The sequence below is a fragment of the Sardina pilchardus genome, chromosome 4, assembly GCF_963854185.1.
Source record: "Sardina pilchardus chromosome 4, fSarPil1.1, whole genome shotgun sequence".
NCBI classification, from domain to species: domain Eukaryota; kingdom Metazoa; phylum Chordata; class Actinopteri; order Clupeiformes; family Clupeidae; genus Sardina; species Sardina pilchardus.
Window position 1 is genome coordinate 14,136,507 of NC_084997.1, and position 10,470 is coordinate 14,146,976.

Sequence of the window (10,470 nt, forward strand, 5' to 3'; positions counted from 1 at the left end):
AAGCACACAGGCCACGTTAGACAATACCCCAAACTGTCTCTGCATAGCCCCTTTCAAAAGGTTAAAAGCAAAAACCAAATTTGATTAAAAGGTTGTCAGACTCAATCTCTAAGGTCCTGGTATCCTAGAGGGGGAAAAAGGCTGTAATACTGGAATATGATCCCAGTGGTAATCATCTCATAATCACCAAACAAGTCTGAGCATGAGAACAAGTCCAGGAAGTGCATGCAGTCCACCTACCGTACGTTTTTTTTCTCTCTCTCTCTGTCGAGAGGAAGTGAAACGATCTGTTGGTAAAGGTGTCCTCCACAGCGCTACTCTCAGTGTGTCGGCGTCTACCCAGAGCGTCAAGAAGCTACCGCACGCCTCCGTCACTGCTCACAAGGCTGCCGTGATGAACCAGACCACACAGGTCCTCTGGCTACCGCTCCTGCTCCTGATTTTCAGCACTGGTGCTAAGGCCAAAGGTAAGAGGTCCACCTTTTTACAGTCACATATCCAGAGAGGCACAGGTTATGTGGGTTATGGTGTACCACATTTTGGGCAACATATTACAAGAGTAGCTTTTAGTTTTTTTCCCAAACATTGTGAATAAGAACATTATTACAAACAATACAATATATACCAATAACAAAAACAATATATTAGAACAATATTAAAACAGGCTAAACACTAAATAAACACAAACATAGTCACATTTTATTTATTGAATTATAAAATGTATATTCATACAGCAACAACAGCAATAGTAATTTTGTAATCATGTCTGTCCATCTGTGTGTGTGTGTGTGTGTGTGTCTTTTCGCATAACTTAAAAAGTGATAAGGTCGAAGGTCGAAGGTCACCAAATCTCTGACCTCCTATATGATTCTCTGGATCCAGTTCAGAATGCAGAGGCTGAAATTTAGTTTTCACTAGTGCAGTGCCCGTTCAAACAATGTTTTCAAAGTAACATGTTGCCCAATGAGGTTGATGCATGCATAGATCATTTTAGATTGGCGATGATGTAGAATCAGACCCGTGCAGTTAGTAGCGTCTCTTACTGACTTTGCAAAGTGAAAAAATGAAGGGGAAAGGCGTTTGAGTTGCAGCTAATGGCAATATTAGACACATTATTAGGCACATCAATGCTGGAGTGGGAGTGAGAAGGGGATTGGCTAATGCAGAGAGCGGTAGAATTGTGGGATTGCGGTAGAAGTGTGTTTTGCTTAATTTAACGATATCTTTGTCATTTTTGTCGGAACACAACCAAACTTTGCACTGCACTCACGCATGTCATTAGTAATACATGTGTCACATTTTAGGTCAGTCGGATGAGTGGTTTGAGAGTTATGCGTGGAACGCACAGACACACAGATAGATATTGGTCAATATTGGCAACCTGGCAGATACTACTGTCTGCAGTCACCTGACCACTCCTAATCTCACATTTTGGCTGGTCCAGGCATCTTCCATACCCTATGTTGGGCCTCTATCCAGAGACAACCTTTACCCTAATTTGTGTTTTAATCCTGAAGATTTCTGCTCTTCCCATAACTGGATGAGTCTGATGGATCTCTTGCCCGGTGCCAGTCAGTCATGATGGCTGTGATAAATATTCTTGGGTAGTCAGTGATGAGTCACACATACAGTAATTGTGCATGGAAATGTACTGTACATAGAGACTAATAGTCATTTGTCCCCACTACCACCATCAGGTGTTACTGTAATCAGCCACCCACCTATAGATCTGAAAATTAATTTTGAAAAATGGCAAAAGGGCAAATGCCAACACACCCACACACCCACACACACACACACACCCCAACCCCCCTGATGATATCACAGTAGGTTGAATCAAAGTAGACTGCAAGGCATAGAGAGTTGGAGGAGGGGGAGAGCGAATAAGAGGTAGGTAAGACGCCAGAACCAGATTTAACGTGGGTGAGCAGGAAGATGCATCGCCCTCACAGGAAACCACACCACCATCCTGAGCAGTACAGGAGTAACACTTTCTATTCATGGATGAAAAAAAAAACCCAGCTGACGCTTGGCAGTACTATGGTGGGGCATCTCCAAGTGCTTTGTAAAAACAATCAATCAAGCATACAGAATTTTACATTTGCTTTCATTTGTGAACTGTAAATTCTCATTGCTTACCTAAATTGGTAGAACTTTTGGACATAGATAGAAAGGCACACATTTAGTTACCAGGCTACGATCTCTGAAGTAGTAATCTGGAGTATAAATTAATTCATTTCAATGCGAGTTCTGTGGTATAAAACTAGACACTTGATAGAGCAGTGGCCTTTTGCCATAGTCGGTGGCCTATCAATTAGCCATAGCCAACGATGCAAGATCATTTTTACATTTGTACTTTAGGAGGGGAGATGGTTATAGGGTTAGTCTATCCATGTGTGTGCGCCTGAATTACCATGATCAACCAGGTCTGGCTCAGAATAAAAGTGCTGGAAATTGCATTAATTTGGGTACTTAACTTGGGCATGGCAAGAGCAACGGTATTTTGACTGCTTTTGTTAAATAGATCAATGTGATGTACTTCCAATGTAGGGTTTTTGTCTGCAACTTCCAAATTAGCTTCTACTGTAATTTGAATGCCAGGCAAAGTGCAAAGTCAGCCCATGAGCAACATTCTCATGCATGATATAACTGACTCAACTCTGTTTGTGCTTAGGATCTTTCTCATGGTTTTGCAGCTTTGCATATAGATATTGCACACTAACAAGCTCAGTAAGACTCTGGACAGAAATTAGGCCCCACAGTTTCTAGATGCACAAAAACCACTGCTGACAAAAAAAAAAAAAAGCTTAAACAGCTCAAACATTGATATGCATTTTGCATTATTGTGTTGTATTCCCATTATTTCCCTTCTGGCTAAACTTCAGCAATGCACTTACTTATTAAGCTAAAATAGTTTTGAACCTAAAAGCAACTAGGCTAAACTCTCAAGAACGTTCAGCCTCTCCATAGCTAGGGGAAAAGAATAACTGTTAAAATCATTGATTATAAATTGGGGGAAAGGGTAATCATTCATTATAAACTGGGGGAAAGGATAACTGTAATTGTTGATTAACTGAGGAAAAGTATAACTGTAATTGTTGATTAACTGAGGAAAAGTATAACTATAATCATTGATTATACATTGGGGAAAAGGATAATAACTGATCAAAACTGATCACTGGTAAAAAAAAAAAAAAAACATTGGTCTAAATACACAGTAGCTCCTACACATAGCAACATATACAAAATGCAGTGCACTGCTTTTTGTGTTTATCACACTGTATGCTTTTCTATATAATAACAACTTCCACAAAACCTATTCAGCATGAATGCTTGCTTAACTCATATCATAATTATAGAGAGTGGTCATGTTGTTTCAGTGTGTGGATTGAAACACTAGATGTGGCTGCAGCAAACATCTTAGTCATGTTTTTTTTTCTATCCAGATTAGTCACCATTACCACAGATGTGTCTGCCTTTCTGAACTGATACTGCAGGTGTTAGACGGATTTAGTTATTTTGGTCTTCTAGAAGTGGATTTCTTCAAGCATCAAATGTGCCTGTGTGTTTCTCCAGCTATAGATGTGGAGAAGATCAAACTGAGCATCAGTGAGACTGACCAAAATGTGCGACTGTCCTGGAGCAACCCAGATCAAACTATTACAGAACTATGCTACGCCAGCCAGCTGCAGTACTGGAACAGTTGCCATGAGAACTGGACGGTATGTATCATGTCATCAAAGAGAGTAGCCTATCATAGAGTTTGTTTGCTTTTTATATGCATGTAGGAATTCACATGCATTTAGGTCAAGTCAAGTCAAGTCAAGTTTATTTATATAGCACATTTCATACACAGAGGTCATTCAATGTGCTTTACATAAACAAAAACTGGTCTGGTCTCTGCACATAGACGATCTATAGGGAAACAACGGAGGACTTCAGCGTAACTGTTCCACGCCAAGGAAGATATGGGTTTAAAGTGAGAATGATGACTAAATGCAGGCCCGGGAGCAGTTGGAATGCCTGGACCGATGAGATGTGGACTGATGAAGGGAATTCAGGTGAGTGTTTAAACTTTCCTTTCCATACAAGGTTAAATTCCCTCTTTTGAGCTTCAGTGAGGTGATTATTCTGTATGCTCTGGGTTTTTTTTTTACTAATGTTAACTTTATAACAAATCTACAACTATTTGTGTAAAATCCTTTGATCAGGAGAAAGAGGGCAGGTTTCTGCAATGCACTTGAAACCAATTCTAACTCAAATGTTCTTCTACCTCCTCAGTCCCATGCAACTTGGTCCCTTCACAGAACACAGCATACTATCCTGTTTTATGGACTTTAGTGGCTGTGATTGTCATCCTGATTTTATGCCTGTCAACACAAAAATGGCAAGTACCTTGTTCATCTTACCCTTTAAGATTTAGTGTAGCGGAGATGTTGACTCATATTGACTCGTGTGTAACTGGTATAACTTGGTATAAACAGGATATTGGAATATTATGCCATGATAATGCCACTTACTTTGTGGCATTTGAACAGGATCAGGAATTATATTCTTCAAAATATTCCAGACCCAAAGCATGTGCAGAATATGTTGAACTTCAGTCATTCAACGGTAAGGAAATGATATCAACACCATCAATATCAACATCAAATATCACTCAGATCTTACAGTATACCTCAACTTGTCTGTTTAACTCTCCCATCCTGTAGTGGTGGGAAAACCCTTCCCTCAAAGGGGAATGTGTGGCCATCGAGGTTGAGGAGATTGTTGTCAACCAAGTAAACCAGGACAAAAAGAAAGACATAGAAGAAGAAGAAGAAGAAGAAGAAGAAGAAGAAGAAGAAGAAGAGCAGAAGGCAGAGGAGGAGGAAAAGCAGCGAGAAAAAGAGGAAGAGGGGGAGGACATGCAGATGCTGACTGAGGAGGGTTGTGGGGACCTGCACAAACTGGAGGGGGGTTCCCCTGTGCCATCTCTTGCTCAGCCTGGCATCAGCTACGGAGGAGCCTACATCCTCTGGCCCAGTCAGACATGAACACCTCAACAGGGAGATCACCGTAGATCAGGAGAGATAACAGATACAAAAACAAAAACACAGTGTTCATGGGGGGTTTTTGAAATTTCAGTGCATCCGTTTGGAGACTATAGCGAGCACCTTTCTGGAGACTAGCGAGCTAACCAGCCAGGGCTGGAGTTTCACTGCGGCCATGATGTTGCCGCTTGTGTTGGCCGTGATGAAAAAATCGAATGAAAAAATCGGAGGTTCACAGGCCACGGTGGCCTTGGTGCCCTGCATGACTACTTCCCTCTTCTTTCCATATTCTGCTTTGTATCCGACTGATGCAGCGATTTGATTTTGAGGGAAATTCGTTTCTCTGCATTTAACCCAATTTAACCAAATTAGTGAACACACACAGCACACACACAGTGAGGTGAATCACACACTAACCCAGAGCAGTGAGCTGCCTGCCCAACCAGCAGCGCTCGGGGAGCAGTGGGGGGTTAGGTGCCTTGCTTAAGGGCACTTCAGCCGTGGTGGACTGCCTGTCAAATTAATCTTTAAGTTAGTCTGTTATGCTGCATACTATAGGCCTACTAATATTTCAATGCGCCTGTGACAAAACACTATGATGCTGCTATTTAGCCCATTCTTCTCAGCTTTTAAACAATGTTAGCCGCTAGTTGCTTGCAGACAGTGATGAACGGATTGAAAATAGAGGGGAAAAAATAGGTCTATCATTCCTCTGTACAATTAGCTGTTCCAGAGTAATCCGGTTTTGATTGTTTCCAACTTTTTGGCTTCAAGTTTCACAATGTGCTTAAATTGTTCAATACATGATTTCATAACAGGCCAAATACAAAATAAATGTTACAAATATTACCTACAGTAGATATCTGTAAAAATCAGAAGATATACAGTTCATGGCTAAGAGTTTGTTAAAGTCTCATCACAAAATACATGCATATTGGCTATTTGAGTTTCTTAAAGCTGAGCTGCTTAAAATATTCAATACATGATTTCATTTCAGGCCAAATAGAAAATTAATGTTAAACATAGCCTAGATATCTGTAAATATTAAAATGATTAACATTTCTAGGCCATACAATGATGCAGGTCTATTGCAGTGAATAGACTAAACTCACATTTGATCAGTTTTATGTAGCCTACTGTATAGTTACTGTAACTTTGGCCTTGGTGCCCTGACGTGTGGCCAATTGGCCTTGCCCCTAAACTGATGAAAATTCCATGTCTGTAACTAGCTAAACTCTAACAGGGGAGCTACACCAGACGTCGGGAACGGAACGCTTCAGTTACGCGTCTGGTGTAGCTCCCCTGTAAGACTTGCACTGCAAACAATGCCAACATTTGCTGGTTGCACACTAACATCACAAAACTGCGAAGTGAACAACATGGGTGACTAGTTATAGCAGTTGTGTTAACTTGTCCTTTACATAATGGCTGTATGGCATCAAAATGGTACAATAACCTGAACAATAACCTGAACTATTAAAAACTGAATATTGTTGTTTTGGTGAAACAGGACTGACGCACAGGACTCACAGACTCCACACAGAAACATCAATCTTTGAATGAAGAGCTTTTAAAGGGTTAAAAAAGAAAAGGGGAAAACAGGGGAGTTTTCTTAAAGGAATTTTCACATAGAGCTCTGCTAGACAGCTACAGTGCTACACTCTGGGGGCATATCCGTGAGCCCCCATGTTCATGCCCCCAGAGTGTAGCACTGTAGCTGCTGGTAGCCGTAGCTGTTGGCTGCAGAAACTCAAGCCAGGTAGAACCTTTTTTCCACACTGACAGTAGGGCTACTCTGTGACCTTGAGAAAAAAAAAAGATCCATGTAAATAATCACCACAATTTTCTTTTGAAGCTAATACGGTTTTCATATAAAGAAATGTTATATGGTTTTGCTACCATAGCTTACGCATTGGAGTGGAACAGGTTTCATGGAACAGCACCTCGGGGTGAGTGATGAAGTGCTATGGGCCAGAATCTCAGAAGTCTCTGTGGATCTGATGTGGTTAGTCAGTTCATGAGTCATTGCACGTTTGCATTTAGTGTCTCGGGTCTTTTGGGTTGTTGATACATATACTTTATTTCATCCTGCATTTTAATTTCATATAAAATGGTGTATATGCTATTGCAAGAGTACATTTGTGTCTGTTTGCTCCAATTTGAATGTGATTGTCTTTGACAAGGACAGTACAGTGCAGCTTTTAAGTCTAAAATGAGTCACACTATACTCAAAGCAGAACTGAATCTACCGTTATTGCTTAATTTATCCCGTTAAGGATCACTCATAGCGAGTATGAGCACCAGATTGTGGTTTTGAACATGTAACTTTGGCTTCTTGAAAACAATCAGTGAATCATGATTTTTGTTTTTTACTGTACTCATCGTTGTAACCAGCTTGCATCATTCTTATCATTCAAGGCGATGATTAACCTGGGTGTTCCCATGCTGCCTTTGCGAAGTGGTAGGCGCTAGCCAGGCTAGGTGATGATGGGAATTCAGATACATTTTTAGAAATTATACTAAAAAAGAAATGCCAGGGAAAGCTTTGCTAGAACCAGTGCCACTGCTGGCCATTTGGCTGCCCTCTAGTTTTGTTTTGCCAAATGCACTGTATAGCACAATATCAACAATGATATTGATACCATGATGACAATGATTTCTTGAATTTCCCCTTGGGATCAATAAAGTATCTATCTATCTATCTATCTATCTATCTCATGATATGCATGATAGTAAGTTGCTGAACAGCCTTTGCATTGGAAATGGAAGCATGTCATGACATGATGCTATCTAGACATCTGAGTGGAATGTGTTTCAAATCGGCATATCATGTGCTACATGTAAATGCTTAGTTTAAGGGAAACACATTATTGAAGACTCACCAATTCCATTACACAAGGCTAAGGCCATTATTTATATCATCATCCAAATCATAGTGAGTGTGCATTTGACAATGTTTAATATTCATCACAAAATGAAATATCCACCCCATGTAACATTAATATAACTTCATTTTCAGTGCAGGTTAGCTAGTGTATCTCCACTGAATTTCAGCATAACATTTCCAGTAGGCTACAGGCAAACATCTCATTGTTGGCCCTTCTGCATCTCTATTGTAGGCTATTTAACCATCAGCTTTCTCATTCATTTTGACATGTCAGAGGTAGCCTAGGACTATCTGCAACTACGTGTCACCTGACAGTGTGTTGAGGCAAGGATAACGGCCCCGTCAGCATTTTTTTACTTAATAAATTAAATGAAACTTTAAAGAGAAACATCAGAGTCCTCTGTGGTAGATGTGGCCATGCATGTGGCTGCAACTGTACATGCATGTGGCTGCAACTATAGCTTCGTGACACCTGGCGGTGTGTTGAGGCCATAAGGATAAGGATAAGGATAAGGATAACTTTAATAAGTGATATGATAATTGTCTCGTCAGTTAGTTAATTAAACTGAACTTGGAGAAAGAAATACTGAGGACGTGACCACTGTGTCCTCGCAGTTTATAAATGGTCAATAGTGGGAACCGGATTACTCCAAAATATCCTCTAGCTTGGTATTGGTTGCCACCATGATTGACTTAAAAAAAAAAAAAACGTTTCCTACTCATGAGTTTCATCAGGTTCCTTTCCGCAGGTGTACTAAGCAAGCACCATGTAGTCTGCAGTGCACTCATACTCTATAGGCGCTTGATTTCATACAAATGTGGAAAGAGACCTGATGAAACCTAGGGATATCTAAAAGGAGATATCAATTATCAACAATGACGAGGCAGCTGAACCTGCACCCCCTCCCCTTCCTCCCTCCTCTATGCAGGCCAGATAGAGACATCTGATTGGACGGATTTCTTAATATTCTTCTTGGCTTCTGGTCATCTATCCCTCTTTTTTAAAATTACTTTATATGTCTTTGCCTTTTTGTTGTTTAGAGTTTTTTTTTCTTAACCCACCCAACTGTACAGCACTTTGGAACAGCTTTTTTGATTCTAAGAGCTATATCCTCTCAATAAATTTGACTCGATTTGTTATGAACATCTTATGGGAAATGTCATTCCCGGTGATAAGCAACAGTCAGTGTTGGTGATTTTTAGATGCTTGACACCACTGTTGCGCCTTCTGCAGGTGTCTAGGGCCTAATTCGGTGAAACGCCGGAAGGTGTCTGTTTGATGCTTTTCGCACAAAGGTTGCTTTGTTTGTGATTTTGATTTTCTTGCTTTGGTTCTTTAATTGTGCAGTCAGGCAATACACTGTCAATGATTGGCCTCTGCGAAAAATCTCCTTACTACAGTGCAAGGAATTGAACAGCTCTTCTGTGTATATCCAAAAAGTGTTTGACAAATTGACAGTGTCTTATTATCATCTATATTTCTATATTTTGAATGTGATAACCGCACATGTCATATGATTTTGACATGTCATAACATGAACAAGTGTTAAGGCTGTTAAAAGTGTAATAGTAATAAAAGTAATTCAAAGTGACACTATTACATCACTGGACACTCACAGGCTTCTTCGTTAAATAATAGGCAAAGTGCCAAGTCAGTCAGCAAAGTATCTCGTATATGAACTAAAGCTATCATCTACTGTAGCTTGTGGAAGCATTGAGATGACCCACCAGTGTTTGTGCTCAGGATCTGGCTATTAGGCCTACAGTTATTTTCGATTGCTTTAATGCTTATGTCAACTCAGACATCACATTTTCAGAACAATTAACACACAGGTCTAAACAAAAGGCCAACACTCTTTTTCACCAAAATGACACAAAAGACTTCCAAAAGACTCTGACTCTTTCAAAACTTTTAAAACATGCGGCAAATATGCCTTCAAACAACACATCTTGCAGTCAAATCACTGTGTACTGTATGTGTGCAGAACAGAACTTCACACAGATTTCACACAGGCGTATCAGAGATTTTAGACTTATGCAAGGAATCTCTATCACCTGTAACTAGATGTTTACCTTTTATTTAGCACATGCAGGGAAACCAATAGAGTTTGGGGTCTTTGAATGACGACTGTTTTTCAAAAGAGTGTGACTTCTGCTGTGCAAAGATTTTAATGAAGACCAAGTGAATCCCAGTTTATTTAAACTGGTCAAAATGAAAAGAGAAAAACTGTAAATTAGCGAATATATTTAGCTTGTTATTAAACTAACATTGTTTAGACATAAGACTTTGTGCATAATTGTCTGTCATTGACTGTCATGACAAGAAATGTCATTTGCTATGACACATTTATGAGTGGGCAATGTCAGTGTTGTGACGGAGGGTTCAAGTTTAAAGGATTGCCAAAAGGTCGCATTAGAAGCCAAGCGTCAGCAGCTGTGGTTAATACTGAACTCATCGGCCGCCCACTCACTTTTGCTCATGGAGATGTCTGTCAGTCAAGAGCACCTGTTGGAAACAATTGTGCAGATTTTTTTCTCTGCTCTCCATGA

At 40.1% G+C, this 10,470-nt stretch overlaps 1 protein-coding gene across 1 annotated transcript; it reads left to right on the forward strand.

The window, feature by feature from the left end:
- Positions 1-290: 290 nt before the first annotated feature.
- LOC134078362 (uncharacterized) lies at positions 291-6,286 on the forward strand. The gene is made up of 6 exons (XM_062534237.1): positions 291-467; positions 3,577-3,722; positions 3,911-4,061; positions 4,282-4,387; positions 4,539-4,614; positions 4,713-6,286. Exons 1-6 carry the CDS (start codon positions 395-397, stop codon positions 5,034-5,036), a joined length of 876 nt encoding a protein of 291 aa, XP_062390221.1. The 5' UTR covers positions 291-394; the 3' UTR covers positions 5,037-6,286.
- The last annotated feature ends 4,184 nt before the right edge of the window (positions 6,287-10,470 follow it).

Bases quoted from the DNA above. Each gene is read 5' to 3' on its own strand.
- LOC134078362 (XM_062534237.1), top strand. From the start codon at position 395: ATGAACCAGACCACACAGGTCCTCTGGCTACCGCTCCTGCTCCTGATT. The intron at 468-3,576 runs GTAAGAGGTCCA...GTGTTTCTCCAG, and splicing joins CACTGGTGCTAAGGCCAAAG to CTATAGATGTGGAGAAGATC. The intron at 4,615-4,712 runs GTAAGGAAATGA...CCCATCCTGTAG, and splicing joins TGAACTTCAGTCATTCAACG to TGGTGGGAAAACCCTTCCCT.